This window comes from Malaya genurostris, chromosome 2 (genome assembly GCF_030247185.1).
Source record: "Malaya genurostris strain Urasoe2022 chromosome 2, Malgen_1.1, whole genome shotgun sequence".
In the NCBI taxonomy this organism is placed as follows: Eukaryota; Metazoa; Arthropoda; class Insecta; order Diptera; family Culicidae; genus Malaya; species Malaya genurostris.
Window position 1 is genome coordinate 229,870,059 of NC_080571.1, and position 20,656 is coordinate 229,890,714.

A 20,656-nucleotide genomic window follows, 5' to 3' on the forward strand; every position below is an offset into this window, starting at 1 on the left:
CGAGCTATGGATATCACCGAGGATCAAACCCGTTCAGTATGGGTAACATACTTACTGGGGTAGCTCTTTGGCAAGTAGGCCATGGTTTGGCTCATTCTGGCAACCATCACTACCATCATTACAACGAGCATAAGCAGGAAACCAAGGACAAGCTGACATCAACCCTTGCACCAGAAGTGGAGAACTCCCACATCCAGGTCAATGCAGATTTTGATTTTGGTCCATCACCTGCAGCTGCTATCGAACCTATAAGAAAATCATAGTTTTTTTTCTTCCTTTACCTGGTGAGAAAAAAGTACTCCTTTTGACTCTAAGCCGAATTATGATTATTAGACATTGATCGCTTCCCATGCTAGTACAAGCGGCATCTTTTGTATAATAGAATCAACCGTAACCGGTAGTATGTTATAATAAAATATTTATAATTTAGCGTTAGCACAAAACATTCGAACTAACAAGCCATAGACTGCATCTTACGTATTAAGTGAAAAGACATTCAGCTGAAATGAACCCAAAGTTAATCGAGGTATGATGGATTTATCATACCAGTAATCCTTCCGTGCCGGTAGCTGGCTAAAGCGATGACCGGAAACACACACGGCGTACAACGGCCCTGAGGAAACCATACTGGCTCGATCTTTATTAAATTATAAAAGTGCTGTGTACTGATAAGTCGACAATAAGATTATTTAGTAGAGTGAGTTGAATAAAATACATAAATAGACGAAGAGTTCTCGTTTTCATTCCAACTGCGATTGAAATAATAAAGCTCAGTTGTGATAACGAGTCCGAAATGAGTGGTGTCTAAACGCGTGATGGTGTAAATTGAAGACGAAATTCGCCTGCAAGTAGTCCCCTTTCAATAACTGAATTGAGGAATATATTCAGCTGTCAAGTTCCAATATTGAAGGCAGCGGTGAGAGGAAAAAAATGTATATATTTTCATCGAGGTCGATGAGTACTCCTGCGAAAAAATAAGAGATAAAACCCCGGTAAAACTTAATCCCTGCGTTTAATCCCCTAACGTTCGAGGCCTTAGCAACAAATTTGGACGTATCGTGCTAGCATGACATGGTTATCGCTAAACGTACTGACAACGAATAGAAAGAGTAATTTAGTTATTGTATGAAACGAGGACAGGGACGAATTCACAGAAATGAGTGCTTGGTGGCCCCATCGGCGGATGCCTCCAATCTGGCCCTGGATAATGATAATGTAGATTGATCAAATAATAACAATTTGCCGTGATGAATCCCAATATTATGTTTCCTTCTTCTTATCCATGTTGTCCACATCAGTATTGATATATACCTTCGTGATCTTAGACGTGCGTGGCTTGATTGATTCCATTGTGAGATTTAACGCAAACGACCTCTATCGGTTTCATTGCTACAGTCCATTTTGCTATTTTTTCTCTGCAAACATTCGCGCTGCATGTGTAGGCTGAAGTGATTTATCGTAGAAATGCATAATTCTGTTTGAATCCAATTAAAAGCCGGCTTCTGGATGCATTATGGCATCAGTTTATGTGACTCTTCTATTGTGAACTAGACTATGGTCTTAACTTTACTAACACAGCAAAATATTATGGAATTTACAGATGACGTATACTCTCAAGCGATTCAACTCATGAAAACGTCCAGTATTTCAGACAAACATGTAAAATTACATACGTCGACACGTAAAAATACCTCAAAATGCATAAATCTTGAGTTAAATCAACTGTTAAAATGTGTCGTTTCTGACAATATTATAGATATGACAAAATTCAATGTCGATGTCAGCAGGCGAAATGATTTTCGGTCAATTAATGTTAGGATTCTTTTTCTCAAGTTAATCGATTTAACAAAAAGTATTTTTATTTTATCTAATTATTTCTTAGTAATGTTTTTAATACTAATAATCGTAACATTGACATTACTGCACCTTCTCATTATGACGCATCTTACAATTTTAGTTGAAACTTGGCAAATAGCAAAACACCTCCTTCTTCACATAAGAAAATAGAACTTTTTTTAAAAAGAATGCTGAATTTCTATAAGCTACCTACTTTCCATATATATCTTTCACTATTTTTTCCAGGGAGAGGCGTTGAGAGGTTGCTACATAGTAACGAAAACTTTCAACCGTGTAATTTTTTGTGCTTGTTCTGTGTTCAAGTTTTGAATAAAATTGAGTATTATTAAAATGCTTCCCGTATCCAACCCTTCCTTATAATCCGTCGAATTGTTTCATACAATACTAAAACCAAATCTCTTTTGAGCTCAATTCCTGAGGACTCGGCATTTCATAACTTATTTTTATGTGTTTCTGTTAAGGTAGCAGTAAAGTTTTCTACTTACAATTTCGGCAATAACTGATAATTGTCAAGATTCTCAGCAATACAATTTTAGTGTGCAGGAGTGCACGTGTGAGTAGTAGACTGATATTTCAACGAAGCGCCTCCTTCTATCTAAATTCGGCATAATATGTTCCACATCTTGTTAGTACTAGGTGTGTCAGTTAATAATGCGAAATTTGTTCAAGAGATATGATGATCAGTTCACCATCGAAATTATAGCTCTAAAAAAACCATTACTGTTTTGTCAATAGCAAGTTAGTGTCATGTACATTTGCTGGAAGTATTGATTTAAGCTGCTGAAGCTCATCAACCTCGTGTTAAATCTCACGAAGAGCATGCTTGCAAACGCGCGACTTGTGATCGTTAGTTTGGACGTTTGAAAAATTAGAATTTCAGTGTGAAAGTCAAAGAACGCATAGGGCAACCCAAAAACAAAATTCTGAAAGATGTCGAATTACAAGAGAGTGAAAAAATGGGTTTCTCATGAGCTGAATGATAGATAGTAGGAAAAACAAAAAACGGAGAGCGAATTCTCGACATGAAGCAAAGAGTTTCCTGCATCGGATCGTGACAGGAGATGATAAATGGATTTATTTTGCAAATAACAAGCGCAGAAAATCATCTCTCGACCCTGGTAAACCATCGACGTCAATTGGAAAACCTAATGGTTTCAGAAAAAACGGTGCGATGAATTTGGTACGAACGACAAAGTGTGTTGTACTATAAGTTTCTCAAACCAGGAGAAACAGTAAATACTAATTGCAGCTGCCAGCAAAGATGACATTGAAGCAAGAATTACTCGAAAACGACCAGAATAACACACAATACATGAGAAAGTTATTCTATAGCACTACAACGCCCCAACAGCAAAAGTGTTCAAAAATATCATTTCTTAAATCATATCGATAGTCCCACCACAAAAGGGCCTTACAGCAAATGACAGTTTCTCTTTGTTTACTTTTTTTCCACGACTTATCGGATTGATTTTATATTTAACGCCTTACTCTTCGCAAAACTTTGATGTTTGAAAAACACAAGGTAAATCAGGGTTATTGTAAGATAGTTTTACCATATGGACAGTACGATTTTTACCGTATTCGGCGAATATTATATTTCTATTGATTACCGAAAGTTTTTGTCAAAAAATTACCGAACAAAAGAAATAAATCTCCGTGTGTAAAAGTAATATTTTCACTTTTTATGGATATGGAAACGGATTGAAATGAAAGATGAATGAATCAGCAAAGATGAAAGTTTCCTCCTGAAGCCACACTCGTAACTCTGAACCGTGGAATCGCTCTACCGCTTCCTTGGAGAAATAGGGGAAGTTGCACTATGAAAGCACCCCTTTAACAGTGCGCCGAACGTGTATACTCTGTGCGGTCGGCGAGGCTCTGTTTTATTTTGTCAAAAGATTAGGTACGAAAACGACATCCGAATATTTTTTTCTAAATGCTTAGTATTCCAATCAAGTTCTCTAGTTTTATTTTAGTTAAATGTTTTTCTCAGAACAGTTTACAATGCAAACTTTCATGCAAACAAGACTCTACAAAAACATCATCAATAGAATCTGATACCCGATCGCTTGGTTCGTCAACATTTCTTTCGTGAATGAAAAGTAAAATATGTTTTGTACGGTTCACTTGCACTAAATTGATAACGAGTAAACAATTCATACGAGGCGCGCCTCCAAAGACTTTTTGCAGTGATTAAGCGTTCTGGAAAACAACAAACCCCCTGCGAGATTGATAATTCGTTATCAGATGAATGATCACAGAAAAGTAAAAGTGAGGAACACTTTCGAATTTTATTTCCCATTATTTTTTTATTAATTAGGTAGCTCTTGTATATTCGAATAATCGTTGAATAATAAAAATTGATTGATGAAAATGGTGCTCTTGCAAGGGGATTAGTTAATCCCAATTCATCAAAGCTAAATAATTTCGCAAGCTGTGCTAGGAACGATGGAATACAAACCCTGCAAACTAACTCAAAGGCAGATGAAAATAAAGCTGTAAACAACTTTTGAAAACAGGACACCCGAAGGGTAGAAACAAAACTTTATACGTTAGAATAACATCAGTATACGTAGATTTTACGTCATAAAGCGCATAACTACTCCGAACTCAAGGTATAAAAAGATCGGGCATGATCGAACCATGCATTAATTCCAAAAGTAGTCATAAAGGAGCAGCATCCAGAAACCAGCATGGCACGAATCGCAATCCTTATCGGACTGATATTTTGTGCTGTTGTGGCTCAAATCGAGGGAGCCGTTACTATCCGAAAACCAGGTGATAAAGGAAGCACAAGTAGAAGAACGGATCCGAATACTTTGATTGTTTCGGTTCTTCCAAGTGGCGACAAATTTCCTAGAAAACGTGATAGTCCAGATGACGTTGCTGCTGCACTACCGTCGGAAGCTGGAGAGAGTGACCGCGTTAACAAGAGGCGGAACACCTTTTCGATCAATCAACGTCGGCCCTGCACTTTCTGTAAGTTCTTCACAACCGTGACACCGGCGCCGAAGCGGAGAATGCATTTCACATTTGTTTAAACCTGTGAAGGATGTCGCAGAAACCTGAAAACTTGAACCTAATAGTGAGAAAGCAGTATTTATGTTCCTAACTTCCAGGAACTGCATTTATTAGCGTTAAGTCTTGTGTTTTTATATATACACAATTGTTAATCAACTAAATAATGATAATAAAAGCATTTTCGAATAAAACGTGGTATTTGATAAAAGTCAAAATATTTTGGTGTATGCAAATTAGATTTGGTTGCTATATGCGATTGTTCTGCTATGATTTCGATGACCCCTATTCACATAAATTATTTTGAAAGCTATAATCGAATTGGCTTCCCGATAAGCAAGCAATAACAAAGCAGAAACCAATTTTAGTAGCAAATTCTGTTGTAAATTATTTCTCGTTAGTATTTGGAATAACAAAAATTTCAATCAAATTTCTATTTCAAATTTTTTCTATTGATATTTACGATGGAGATCAAATTCAACAGTTTAGTGACCCAATTATTTGCTCACCCACCTTGTTCACCTGATTTGGCCTTCTTGAACTGCTATCTCTTCCCAAAACTCAAGACATCTCTGAGAAATGGATGTTAGTTTCGTTTTGGAATTTTCGACCGCTATTTCCGGAACCTGATACCGAAACCTGTATAGCTAAAGTAAATTTGTATGGCCATCAACTAATATGACCTACAAATTTAAAAGATGCTTTCTCGGACCACTTCTCACAATTCATCACAAGTCTTGTGGATTTTTGTGCTCTAGAAATGGATATTTAGAAGGCCTTAAACATGTGGGATTGAAATGGCATGACAGTAAACGTTAAGAAATGTAATACAATAACCTTCTCTCGGTCATAGTTACAAAATTTATTTAAATACCCAATAATGATAGCTCCAGTGTAAAAGTTTAAGGTTGAAAACGTCGGTAAATGGTGCACCGGAAATTATCTACCTAAGCAATCTTCAGTACCATTATTTTTCATTATGGGCCCCTCCCGAAACCAAATCCCGGGTACGGGCCTGATTATATGAGACCTTAAACCTTTCATTTAAGTCTAAAAAATGTAAAAAATTACTCAGCCGTCTCTGAGAAAAAGATCCGTTTTTGTGTTCTTGAACACTATTTCCATACTTCCGGAACCAGGAACTGGGAACCAGCATAGAATAATTCGTATGGCCAACAATTTACACAACTTTTAAATTAGAACAGATTTGAGTCCAATTTAGAAGAATTTTTCCCTATTTTACATTGTCGCTCTACACGACGACTGCGAAATTGAAACTCTCATCACACTGTAATTTGGGAACCGGAAGTCATATCCGGAAAACATTCAAGAATTTCGTTCAAATCTAAGTTCGAGAAAATCGGTTTAGTCATCTCGGAGAAAAGTGAGTAAATTCCGCTCTGGAACCTTACTTACCTTACCTTACCTAACAGCTATAGTCCTGGGTGTCCTTTGCTGTATCAAGTATACGTCGCCTTATCTCTACGCATTCTATTGAATTTGAAGTTTTTTCAAGTCGTAACCCTGTAATTCTGAAACCGAAAGTCAGATCCATCCGAAATTTAAAATTTTCACCCGAAATTAAGTGGCGGCAGACCAGAAGTAAGTAAATATTGTAACAAAACGGGTTCGATTTTGTATTGCGTTGAAGGATGAGAAGTAGGCACAATTCTGTATATAGTTTTGGTAATATGTATTAAATCTGTATTGACGACACGACCCAGAGATGCCAGGTCTGCAGATTTGTCTGTAAATCTGCAGATTTGGGGTATAGTGCTGCAGACATTTTTTGTTGTGCAGACTTTTGCAGACTTTTGAAATTCTCGCAGATTTTTGCAGACTTGGGAAATTCTCGCAGACTTTCGTCTATATTTACAGACTTTTGTAATTTCCGAGACCTTTTTTTTTTTTTTTTGGTCGCTCTAAGTTAGTTTTGCGTGTCATACTTTATAAAGAAATTGCGGCCAGCAAGACATACTTGCTAACTGCAGATTTTTTTTCAGATTTACAGACCCTGTCTGCAGATATTTGAAATTTTTACCTGGCATCTCTGACACGACCTGCCACTCGCTTTTAAAACTGTATCGTAAATCGAGCTACCCCTCAGTAACTGGTACTGTCAAAATGGAATCGCTTGAAAAAATGTTGGAACTGGCAACACAAGTTGGAAAATTATTGATTTTGAAAAACAGTTACCAGTAGCCTTGGTAACCACAAAAAAAAATGTAAACAAAAACAAGAGATTCTCACATAAAACGAAACCACTGAGTGTAGTTGGCCGCTGGCAGGTATTAAATTTATTCTTTCAGAGATCTGCCATAGCTGCATAATCTGCAGCTTGGCAGCTGCATAATCTTCAGCTTTGCAGCTGGCGCGTTGTATTCTCGACACTTTTCGAATATGTAATTCATAGTGGCGTACCGTACCGGCAACGCGAATTATTCACTACTAAAAATTTGATTTTGGTTTTTTAAGGCAATAAAAAACTTCTCGTGTGTTATCTTCAGGGGGAATATATTCATTTAACTAAGCAAAAAAACTAAAACTAGTCCACCAAGCCGATTGAATGTAGATTTTTTGATAACTCGCTCCAGGCGACTTGTAACTTCACTAGTAATGATACTAACCGAATAATCATAATCCATCATAATTCCTTGGTGTGAGGGCAGTTTTGAACGCCGTTAATAAGGCGTCGACTTGCACTATAAGGAATTGTATAAATGTTTCCCCAGCTTCATACGATGCCAACTCTTCCTCAGCGAGGTTGTGATTGTGATTGATATATTGGTCAACCCACGGATGCAAACGAGGTTTAAAAAAAATTTGCACGTGTCTGTTCAACATCCTTAGTTTGTAATCGCCCTTGCTGGATTGAACTTTGAAGTGCCGATTGGGTTAGATCTATGTAACCAGTAGGGTAACCAGATTTCAAAGGTGATTTCAAAGCATTTATGAAGTCTATTTCCAATCAACTAGCAGCGTTATTAACAACAGCACACACTCCGTCTAGCGATTGCGTTCCACGTTCCACGTCGAATGCACTTCCGAATAATGAAAAATACATCATCCAACATGCTGGAGCATTGCTGCCCCGTTCCAATGCTGTACATCGCTTTCAGGACGCTTTCTTCCATGAAATAACGCTCTAAAAGTAAATATGTCCCAAGAATTTCCTGCATTTGCGTACTCAATGGGGACTTTTCAATCAACTCATTTAAAGTTTTTAGCTTTGCTTCCTAAGTATTTGGTTCCAGAGAACTTTTTTCGAGATCGAACTAAAAACACAAAGCGATTAGAAATTCATTTATACGAATTAGAACATCACATTCAGTAAAAACCATTCAAGCGAAGAGGTTGTGTTTCGATTGTACTGGCTCGTGAGTTAACGGCTGCTACCGAGACAATTCTAAGCTTCAGGTAGTTAAACTGCCCATAGCAAACGCAATATTCGGGGCGTTTCCCGACTGGAAAGCTAGCAACGAAGGCCATCCCGTTCATACGCACAGAGGTGTAGAGACACAGAGGTGCGAGAGCATAGAAGTGACGAGTCACAGAGGTGCCATCGCATAAAGGTGCGAAGACGAAGGGGTGCAAAGGCACAGAGGTGCTAAAGCAACCCAGTGCTGATCTACCAGGTACCAGAATTTGTACGCTGCGTAGGATCAAAAGAGACGGCATATATCGCGAGGTGCTACACTGCAAGCATCGCATTTGATCGCCACCAAGAGCAAAAGCACTGTACCTGGGGTCAGGTACAGCAAGTGCAGTGGTGTTCACAACGACGGCAGAGCAACTGAGATAGCAGTAAACGACAGAAGACTGCCAATTGGAAACAGCAAAAGACTGCCAATTGGAAATCGTTGGAAGAGCTTCACGTCGTTCTTCACGATAAAGGAACAGAGACATCAGCTACAAGGTAGATTTAATTTAATTTATTTTTTATTTCTTATATCTGAAATTTTACTAAACATAAGTTTTTATTTTGGTATTATTAATTTACAAAAAAAATTTAATGTAATGGATGATCTCATGGAAGATCATCCGAATCCGATTCCGGATACTAGTAAAAGTTTAAATACTCCGAGGGCTAAACATTATCCACAGGGTACCACTGGGCCATGGATAGTCTATCTTCGAAAAAAAGAAAAGATTTTAAACTTGATGCAAATTACAAAGGATTTGACATCACATTTCTCTGAAGTTAAAGAAATCTGTAAGGTTAATAGAGATAAAATTCGAGTTGTAGTTAACGACTTGAAACAGGCAAACGATATTGTAACCTGTAAATTATTTGCTATTGAATATCGAGTTTACATTCCATCGAAGGAGGTAGAAATTGACGGTGTTGTGACTGAAGCAAGTCTGACAGCAGATGATTTACTTAAAAATGGAGTTGGCCGTTTTAAAAACTCCATGCTTGAGGGAGTTAAGATACTCGAGTGCAAACAATTGTACTCAGCATCTATTGTCGATGGAAAAAAGTCTTATCGTCCCTCAGATTCGTTTCGCGTAACATTTGCCGGATCTGCATTGCCTAGCCATGTCTATATCGATAAAATTCGTCTTCCTGTTCGGCTTTTCGTACCGCATGTTATGAATTGCACGAACTGTAAAAAATTCGGACATACAGCTACTTACTGTAGTAATAAGTCCAAATGTATCAAATGTCAAGGGCCTCATAAGGATAATCTTTGCGATAAAAATGTTGAAAAATGTGTTTATTGTGGGGAAAGCCCTCATGATGATCTTTCAGTGTGCGCTGCATTTAAGCTGCGTAAAGACAAAATGAAGCTTTCTTTAAAAGCACGGTCTAAGCGCACATATGCAGAAATGCTCAAAACGGTCATACATGTCTCCCCTTTGGAAACCGAAAACGGTTTTTCAAATCTTGCGGAGCCAGAGGAATCTGACTCTGACGGAAATAGTGAAGATACCTCGTTTGTCACTCCTCAAGGGTCTGTTAAGAGGAGATTAACAAACCACAAAATACCAAAAAAGACACCTAAAATTATACCTTCAAAAAAAGATCCCCGTGTTAAAGCTAAAAAGCCAAATTTAAAACCAAAAACTGTGCCTCCTGGTTTGTCAAATTCACAAACCAATCCAGGAACTAGCTCAAGAAAAGACAATAATCCAGTGGGCTCCATTTCACATTCACCAACAGGATTACTGAAATTTTCGGAAATTGTAGAATGGATTTTCGCTGCATTCAATATTTCTGAACCTCTAAAGACCATCATAACAGCATTCCTTCCAATAGCTAGAACTTTTTTGAAACAGTTATCAGCTCAATGGCCAGCTCTTACAGGTTTTGTATCATTTGATGGATAATTTATCATCCGCCGCAAATGATTCAATCACTGTCCTGCAGTGGAATTGTCGAAGCATCATGCCAAAACTTGATTCATTTAAAGTTTTGTTGCATAGTCAAAAATGTGATGTATTTGCTTTGTGCGAAACATGGCTTACATCAAACATAGCCTTAAATTTTAATGACTTTAACATTATACGTCTCGACAGAGACTCCCCGTATGGTGGAGTGCTTTTAGGAATTAAGAAATGTTATTCCTTTTATAGATTAAACATTCCTTCGACTTCTAGTATAGAAGTTGTTGCTTGTCAAATAAACATTAAAGGAAAGGACATTTGCATTGCTTCGGTATATATTCCTCCAAGAGCTCAAGTTGGACAACGACAGCTTAATGAAATTGTCGAAGCCCTTCCTGCTCCACGTTTGATTTTAGGAGATTTCAATTCGCACGGAATGATGTGGGGTTCCGTTTACAATGATAGCAGATCATCTCTAATATATAATATTTGCGACAATTTTAGCATGACGGTACTAAATATGGGTAGCATGACACGGATCCCAAGACCTCCTGCACGTCCAAGTGCATTAGATTTATCTCTTTGTTCGACTTCAATTCGACTAGATTGCACCTGGAAAGTATTTCCTGATTTACATGGTAGCGATCATTTACCAATCATCATCTCAATTAGCAGTAACAAAGGCATTGCTAATTCAGTTAATATTCCATATGATTTGACAAAAAATATTGACTGGATTAAATACCAAAGTAATATTTCAAGTGTCTTAACTTCAATGGAAGAGCTTCCCCCACTTGAAGAATATGACTTCCTCGTTTGTTCGATTCTGGAGGCCGCAGAACAAGCCCAAACCAAACGATTTCTTGGTCCATCGTCTAACAGAAGACCTCCAAATCCTTGGTGGGACAAAGAGTGCTCAGATGCTAAACACGCGAAACAAAATGCTTTCAAGACGTTTTTAAAACGAGGAGGAGGAACTCCTCAGAATTTTGAAAAATTCTTGGTTTTAGAAACCAAGTACAAGAACATACTTCGGGTTAAGAAATGCAGCTATTGGAGACATTTTGTGGAAGGTTTGTCAAGAGAAACCTCAATGAGCACTCTTTGGAATACGGCCAGACGAATGAGGAATCGTAACGTAGGAAATGAGAGTGAGGAGTACTCGAATCGATGGATATTTGATTTTGCGAGGAAAGTTTGTCCAGATTCCGTTCCTACGCATAGCATTGTTAGGGAGTCTTCTTCAAATGATGATTCCATTGATAGCCCCTTTTCAATGATGGAATTTTCCATAGCACTCATGTCTTGTAACAATAACGCTCCTGGATTGGACAGAATTAAATTCAACTTGGTGAAGAATCTGCCCGACCTCGCAAAAAGACGTTTGTTGGAATTGTTCAACAAGTTTCTTGAGCAAAATATTGTTCCACCTGACTGGAGACAAGTGAAAGTTATCGCCATTCAAAAGCCGGGGAAACCAGCTTCCAATCACAACTCATATAGACCCATTGCGATGTTGTCCTGCATCAGAAAATTGTTCGAAAAAATTATTCTACGACGTCTCGACACTTGGGTCGAGACGAACGGTTTGTTGTCAGATACTCAGTTTGGCTTCCGTAGAAATAAAGGGACGAATGATTGCCTTGCATTACTTTCGTCTGACATCCAAATTGCCTTCGCTCAAAAGCAACAAATGGCATCTGTATTTTTAGACATTAAAGGAGCATTTGATTCAGTTTCCATTGATGTTCTTTCAGACAAGCTCCACCAACATGGACTCCCAGCGGTTATAAATAATTATTTGCACAACCTTTTGTCAGAGAAACGCATGCATTTTTCACATGGCGATTTGGCAACAATCAGAATTAGCTACATGGGTCTCCCGCAAGGCTCATGCCTCAGTCCGCTCCTCTATAATTTTTACGTGAATGACATTGACAGCTGTCTAGTAACCCCATGTACACTAAGACAATTGGCAGATGATGGCGTGGTTTCAGTTACTGGATCCAAAGCTATTGATCTGCAAAAACCATTGCAAGATACCTTAGATAAATTGTCCGTTTGGGCTGTTCATCTTGGTATCGAATTCTCTGCGGAGAAAACAGAGCTGGTCGTCTTTTCAAAAAAGCATGATCCCGCGCAACTTCAGCTTCATATGATGGGAAGAATAATCGAACAGGTTTTGACTTTCAAATACCTCGGGGTGTGGTTTGATTCCAAATGCACGTGGGGAGGACACATTAGGTATCTGATAACGAAATGCCAACAAAGAGTAAATTTTCTTCGAACAATAACAGGGTCTTGGTGGGGTGCTCATCCGCAAGATCTAATAAAATTGTATCAGACAACGATACTTTCAGTGATGGAATATGGATGCGTTTGTTTTCGTTCCGCTGCAAATTCTCATATTATCAAACTTGAGCGAATTCAGTACCGTTGTTTGCGAATTGCTTTAGGCTGCATGCATTCGACACATACAATGAGTCTTGAAGTTCTGGCGGGAGTTCTTCCATTAAAAGATCGATTTTGGGAGCTTTCATCACGCCTGCTAATAAGATGTGATGTGCTGAATCCCATGGTAATTAATAATTTCGAACGACTAGTCGAGCTTCGATCTCAAACAAAATTCATGACAGTATATTTTAACCATATGTCACAGGAAATCAACCCTTCAAGATATATTCCTATCCGTGTCAGCCTCCTAAATGTACCTGACTCAACTTTATTTTTCGACACATCCATGCAGCGCGAAGTGCGTGGAATCCCGGACCACCTACGCTCTATGGAAATCCCAAAAATATTTTCAAGTAAGTTCAGGCATATTAACTCTGAGAAAATGTTTTACACGGACGGATCGCGAATGGAAGAAGCGACAGGGTTTGGTATGTTCAACAATAATGTTTCGGCCTCATTCAAGCTTCAAGAACCTGCATCTGTTTATATAGCAGAGTTAGCAGCAGTTCATTATAGCTTGAATGTAATCGTCACATTATCTCCAAACCATTATTTCCTCTTCACAGATAGTCTGAGTGCAATTGAAGCCATTCGCTCAAACGCTGCTGGCAAAAATGAACCGTTTTTCTTGGGTAAAATAAAACAGTGTCTGAACGACATATTGAATAATAATTATCTAATCACAATAGTTTGGGTTCCGGCTCATTGCTCCATTCCAGGCAATGAAAGAGCCGATATTTTAGCCAAACGTGGTGCTATTGAGGGTGAAATTTATGAGAGACCGATTGCTTTCAACGAATTCTATAGCGCGTCTCGCCAAAGAACACTTGCCAGCTGGCAAGCTTCTTGGGATAAAGATGATCTGGGTCGGTGGATGCACTCAATTATTCCTAAAATATCGACAAAGGCATGGTTCAGGGGACTGGATGTGAGTAGAGATTTCATTCGTGTGATGTCCAGACTCATGTCCAATCACTACACGTTAGATGCACATCTCCTTCGAATTGGACTTTCCGAGACTAATCATTGTGCTTGCGGCGAAGGTTACCGCGATATTGACCATGTTGTTTGGACATGCGTGGAGTTTCGTGATGTCAGATCTCAACTAATAAATTCCTTGCGTACCCAAGGTAGACTATCCAATGTCCCAGTTCGCGACATTCTTGCTTGTCGTGACCTTCCATACATGAAACTTCTTTATCATTTCATTAAATCCATTGGAGTTCCAATTTAAATTTTATTTTATGTTAAACTGTTTTCTCTTCCATGAGTTCAACCAATAGCCAACTATAGGATATTGAATATAAGTGGTGAACTGATACAAACAATCCTGAAATAGTTATAAGATCATGTACAAAATAAATGTATTTTATTTAATGTAATTTAAAATAGCAACTCGCTTGATAAAAACAGTGTTTAGATTAACTAATGAGTACCAACATACTAATATGATATTCGAAATGTATTAGGTTTAAACTACTATGTATTGTGGATGCCACGGCGAAGAAAAACTTATGTATATTGCCTATGAAATAAACGTATTTATGAAAAAAAAAAAAAAATTAGAACATCATTTACACTCACCAAGCATCGGCGTTTGACAAACTTTATATACAATTCAGCCCTCGAATGAATTATTGCTATTTTTTGTAAGATTTTTAATAACCATGAAATGTGGAATTATTCCACAACTGTTTCAAACTGTTTGTTTATTTATTCTGGTGCTCCTTGGTAACTAGTTCATAGCAACTTAAACAGTGTTGCTCGAATAGTTAGTTTTTGTCATTTTCAAGGGGTCGCTATATTTATGGTAACTGGTGGTAAATCGCTCACGAACACTTTTTATTCCCATTTTTCTTCGGAGTGTCTGGTCGTGTCGTCGTCTGTATCCTGCATGAAATTCGCATGGACGTATACAAATCAACACATTACAGGTAATTCTGTATGAATGGCAACTCTGTTGGTAAATGAAAAAATAAACACAGTCTAGATGACAGACAGGACCCAAGCAACCAGAAGTTCCACAATTACTTAAAAAGTCCACTTTCTTGCTACTTAAACGTACACGCGGAACTTTCGAGAACTTGAAAGTACAGATCAAGTTCCGCGTGAACTTTCTAGCTGCTTAAGAAAACACGTGGCAATTTTTGACAGTTCGAAGTACAGAACAAGTTCCGCGTGTTCTTTCTCGCTGCTTAAGAGTGCACGTGGTACTTTTAACAATTTGAAAGTACAGAACAAGTTCCGCGTGAACTTTTACGCTGCATAGAAGCTGAACAATGTATTCTAGAAGCAGCTTAGAATTTCGTTCCGCTGCGTCGCACGAACTTGTGAATAATTACTTAAAAATGGGCTGCTTAGAATACTATTGATTAACTTTGAGAGCTTCTTAAGCCAAATCAGTCCCTTTTATCCGAACTTTTGGTTAGTTGGGGATGATTTTGATAGGGTAACATGGCGCCATCATGCCATATGCGAGTACTGTCCAAACTAAAGGAATATTCGAAATGACCGTTAAAATGATTAAAGAATCTAATTTGAGTGTCCTGTCTGTTAGTCTGTGGTTGAAGTTCTTCGACCAGAATCAGAAAAGTGTTTTCTATAAATAGTCAACAATAATTTGTAGTTATTGTAGAGTACACAGTACAATTCTCGGTTAATTTTTCAAAAGGGCGTATCAGCAAGTGACAGTTTCTCTTTGTTTACTTTCCACGGTATCACTCAACTCTTTGCATGAACTGATACCCGAAACTTTCGACTTTCAAACTGAATAGTGATATCAGAGAAAATCTTTTTAATCACATCACTATAATCGAAAGAGAGAGTTATTAAAGAGTAACTGTCACTCGCCCTAATGAAAAATCAACCGAGAATTATATTCAACGATACCAGGTTGGATGATGCATGATTAATGAATTGATATCATTAAGATAATTAAAATAAAATACATAATTGATTGCACAGTTAGTGCCACGCCAGATTAAAAATGTACTTTAATAAAAATACCGATAAAACTGATATCACTGTAAATGAAAATTTAGCCTTGCCATGGTGACCGTTAATTTTCCAATAAACAACTATACTTCGTTGATATGGAAACTGATTTATTATGAATTCGTTGGGAAAAGGGGAAACTGAAATTAATACCTAAGAATTATGATCATTCTGTGAACTAAACTTACGTAAATACAGTTTTCTTGCCGAATTTCATATTTCGGCTAACGCAATTGTTGTTTTCGGGATAATTGTTAATAACCGATGATTTCAGCACAAGATTTTGCCAAATCTCATTGAATCTATCAAACGAATCTTGGAAAACATAATATTGATTACTGTGTCTCGGTATTTTACTTTACCGAGCTCGAGAATTGGTTTTAAGTGTGTGGAGGCGAAAGATAGCTCAGATACCGACTGAACCATTTTATTCTTTCGATTATAGTATCAATACTATTCTATATTTCGATTCTACATACTCGTTTTTGTTCAAAATTTCTCTAAAAAACTTATGTGGTTATTAAACCAGATAGATGAAGTATCCGCAATTGATGTACAAGCTACGTTACCTTACCAAATTGCAATACGAATTACATGTTTAGCGACTAAAAATCTAGGTGACAGTTTACTTCAAAGCATCCGCATGTGTTCCAAGTAAAAAATAATCAAAAACGTTTTGAGACAGTTTATGTTAGGGGGTCGGTTTCGTATCTCCCAACCGGAATACTACCGTACAGCTTGACATATTAACTGAGTTTCATCATAAAGTAAATAAATATATAAATCCAAACATTTAATGGTAATGTAACAGAGTGATCAGTGATACCAAAATATGCTCCTAAAATTTATGTATAAAGTCGCTTGCGCATTTCACATAGCCTTAATTTTTTAACTTAGATTTTCCACTGTGAGGAGACGCTGACAGCGCTATGCTTTTGTTTAGGGGTTTACGTTGAATATTTAACTGTCGCTACAAGTTCAACATGAACTGCTAACGCTTGTTTACTGCTGTTCTCGGATTAGACCAGGTTCGATCTAACATAATCATTTCATTGGAAATATAAATTACAGGGGCCACTGAACTGGTGACAGGAATCATATGGTGTTTTAATAAAATTGAATATTTCTAAATCAAATACGATGAAATATATTAAGCTCATATTGAAAATACATTTAGGTTTAACCACTAATCGCTCGATCCAGCATAGCCGACAAAGAAATCGGAGTCCAGTTGACACCGCCATCCAGGCTAACCACACAAACCGATCGATCGATGTAGCAAAATAGCTTTCCCGCTCGATAAACCTGTTTGCCCATCTCTCTTCGACCCGGCATCGGCGCAAATATGATGCCTCTTTCGGCGCACTTTTGGGAAACGAGTTCCTTGAATTCCATCGAAGGTACAGCATCTCCGGAAATATCGATAGTAGATGACTTCGTAGTGGAGGCAACTGGCGTCGTGTCCATTGGTTCGGAAGAAGAAGAAGGTGCCGACGATGATGTCGTTATTCCAATTGAACGCTGCATCAATTCCAGCGCTTTGCGGAAGTTTTCCTTGATGTTTGTCTGGCGGATTATGTCATCGGTGAACTGCGATTTCCAGCCCTGATACCAACGCGTTACTTGATCGAAATTGGGAGACTGGTTTAACCATAGCACCAGTGTTTGTATCCATTTCGGGAAGAAATATTTATCCAGGATGGATGCCATCTGAAGAGTTGAGATGAGTTCGTTCCATTCCCACACTTGATTGAAAATTTCTGAAAACATAAGTCACTGTTGAATATGTGAATTTTGAATAACTTTTTCTCTGCTTACCTAAATCTTGCTGCAGTGGATTGATCACCAGTTCTGTTAATCGTAGCTCTAACTTCGGAATAATGTTCTTTGTTAGGAACGCTTGAAGATCTTCTTCGGCCATGACTCCCTTCCACGGAGTGATCATGGCCCGGGCTGATCGATCTTCGGGATTCCATGCTTTCAATGCCTTGCTGAGTTTCTCTCGAATGGTTGGATAAATACTTTCTTCCATTTTTGATCCGAGAATGCCGGCCCACGGTTGAATCCAAATGTGAATTGGTATCGTGTCCGTCAGTGGATCCCATTCTGTTACTGCAGAAGTCAATTTATTCATCGTAATCTGCTCTAGAACGTTGTCCAAAATCCATGCCGGCAGTAGAGGAGCCCACGCATCGAGTAGTGCTATCATTGGTTGGTGTATTCGTGGGTCCCAGTTCGTGGCGGCTGATCGGATACTTGGAATTACTCCGGACCACACAAGACCAGAATACGGATCCAATAGATTGCGTCTTTCCGTGTCCGATGAACCCAAAATTGAACGCCATCGTTTGAACAGGTCTAGATGAAGTGTTGGCTCAACAAACGGATTCCATTCCTTCAAGCGAGCGGCTATCAACGGAGCAACAACGCCAGGGGCCAAGTCTGCCAGACCGAATTCTTTATATTCAGCTGGAAATTCCGTTTGCATTCGAACAAAAACTCGTTCGCAGTCTTCTAAAGAAACTGATCCACTTTCTGGTTCTACCAAAGCTTTAACCAATTCTAAAGCACCTTCCAGTGTTTGAATATAATCCTCTTCTAATTGAGTAATGCGAATGAGATTATCTTTCTCAATTTCCAGTTGCTCCTCTCGATCTTTAGACGAACATTTTTGTTTGTCAATGGCAATAATATCCTGCTCGCAAAGTTCCACAATTAAATTTAAATTGTGCATCAGTTCTGGAAGCGCAAAATTTGCCGTTTCTTTAGTAGGTTTAGCATCATACAGATCTTCATCAACCATTTTAGCTTGACCCAGAGCATGGTATCCACTTAGCACTCTGCTTTCGGGGCCCGTCATATCAATTACCTTGACATGACTTAGCTTGGAATTCTTGTCAAAAAGCGCAAAAGAACGTTTACCCTTTTCAATTACGTCTTCAACGCTCTTGTAGAAATAACGACCCTTGTGTTTTTCCTTTTTCCATTGCTGACTGATATCTTTTTCTTTAATTTCGCTCGATTCATCTTTGACTGCTTTGTGCTTCTGATCTTTTACAACCGTTTTTTTCTCGGGCCCATACGCACCAATTGCTCCGCGTCCCTTTCTTAGATGAGCCTCAATCGGAGCAGAAATACCTTGAAGATCCTTTCCCAGACCCTTTCCTGGTTGATAACCCATCTGTAGGAGCAGTTTCGCCCCAATACCTTTAGTGTGTTGTTCCCAGTTTCCAACGCCTCTGCCAACATTGGAGGTGCTTTGGGCAGTAAATTTACGAAAGCCAGCCATTGACCTGAAATCATTCGCCTTTGGAGTTGCTTCCGATTCTGATTCGGAGCTAGTTCCGCTATTAACCGTTCCAAAGCGAGGTCTTTTTTCATCTTCTTCCTCAGCATCATCGTCTTTTTTTTCTTCTTTCTTTTTACCAGCTTGCTGAATTCCGCCAGCTACGAATCCAATAGGAGCGGAGTAATCCTTCGATTTTTTACCCGCCCGAATACGTCCTCTACGAGAAGAACCTGCTTCTTCATCCGCCAATTCATTATCTGAATCCTCGTCCGCCCAAATGCCATAAATTTGTTGATGTTTGGTAGGACGCCGGCTGCGACGGTTCGGATTAAACTCATTATCCAAATCATAGTCGGTTATTTCGAAACGTTCGTACTCTTCGTCAGCCATTATGGTTCCAAAATATATCACTAAACAACCATTAAAATAGAAAGAAATAGTTAAAAACTGCGAAACGATAATGCGACAGCTGTGCTAATCCACTTTTTCTATTATTTGTTATGACAGTTACTTTCGAGCAGTTTGACATTTGAACCATATTTCGGAAATCTGACATTGAAATATTTCCCATTCCTTTTCCACACTGAGAAAAACGACCCGATGTCACGCCATCTTGATGAGGTTAAAATCAGAACCTTTAACATTCAGCAGCGAGTAGTAAATTCGATGGATTATTACTCGATTTTTTTTTATTGAAAGTTGATGTACAAATACTTACAAATACTCAATATTTCAATATAATAACATATAATTTACCTGCAGTGTGAAAATGAACTCTTACATCATGAATCGAGTTGAATGGAGACGTCTCCTATATAGATCCGCTTGACCTAGGTTTGAAAGAGTAAGAGTATCTACTACAGATTGAAGTTTACGAGTGTTAGAAGTTTCGGAATGTAAAATATCAAGTTGCTAACTGTTGGATATCAAGTAACGAAATGATTGTCACAGTCTGATCGAATTCGTTCAATAGCTTGTTAATTTTTTATTTTAGCACATATATCAATATCGATGTCAACACCCATTGTTAGGTTTCCTCTTATAGTTTTTCTCTAAGCTTCCATCCCTCTCCTACTTCGCCAACATGCTAACTTTATCATAATCAAACTCATTGTAGTTATTAGGAAACTAATAATTTCAATGAGAGAAAAACCTGTTATATCCAAATAGTGATGTATTGATGTCTTGTCATATCTCTCATATTCTCATATACAAATGTGAGGTATACTTCAAAATAATTTTCTTGGATTTTTGGAAAACAAAAAGATTTGTCCATAAACTAGTGTAACCTACAGAGTGAAACAGTACTCAGGTCGTTTAGGTCAGTTCTGAGAAAACGAAGCGAGTTCCACTATTACAGATACTTACGAAACCGAAATCCGGGAATCGGTATTATAGAAGTCGGTTCGAGTAAAATAACATGGATCCATTTTTCAGTCTATGACTCGATTTTAATAGTTTTATGGCAAGTTTAGAAATTATTTTACGTTTTTACCTATTTTTTACTTCACCACTTGTAGTGACGGTATAAATATTTTAACAATCTTCAATACCTTTCATGTGAACCGAAGTTTCTGAAAATTGGTCTCTGAGAAAAGAGAGTGAGATCCATTTGGGAAAATATGATCGCTATTTCCGGTGCCTCTGGAATTGGAAACTGTCTACTAATAATGACTACTGAATGGAGTAGTTTTGAGGCCAATTTAAAAATATTTT

At 38.1% G+C, this 20,656-nt stretch overlaps 1 protein-coding gene and 1 long non-coding RNA gene across 2 annotated transcripts; both read right to left on the minus strand.

The window, feature by feature from the left end:
* Positions 1-7,368: 7,368 nt before the first annotated feature.
* Positions 7,369-14,479, minus strand: LOC131427984 (uncharacterized). Its single transcript, XR_009229329.1, has 2 exons — positions 14,242-14,479; positions 7,369-8,150 (listed from the first exon to the last, which is right to left on the minus strand). It is a non-coding gene; the product is annotated as an uncharacterized LOC131427984 (long non-coding RNA).
* Positions 14,480-16,800: 2,321 nt separating this feature from the next.
* Positions 16,801-19,432, minus strand: LOC131427985 (septin-interacting protein 1). Its single transcript, XM_058591602.1, has 2 exons — positions 17,470-19,432; positions 16,801-17,411 (listed from the first exon to the last, which is right to left on the minus strand). The coding sequence occupies exons 1-2, from the start codon at positions 19,328-19,330 to the stop codon at positions 16,831-16,833; spliced, it is 2,442 nt and encodes an 813-aa protein (XP_058447585.1). The 5' UTR covers positions 19,331-19,432; the 3' UTR covers positions 16,801-16,830.
* Between the last annotated feature and the right edge of the window lie 1,224 nt (positions 19,433-20,656).

Coding starts and splice junctions, on each gene's coding strand:
- LOC131427985 (XM_058591602.1), bottom strand. CDS start 19,330: ATGGCTGACGAAGAGTACGAACGTTTCGAAATAACCGACTATGATTTG. Junction 17,412..17,469: donor TCCACTGCAGCAAGATTTAG/GTAAGCAGAGAA, acceptor TTATGTTTTCAG/AAATTTTCAATCAAGTGTGG.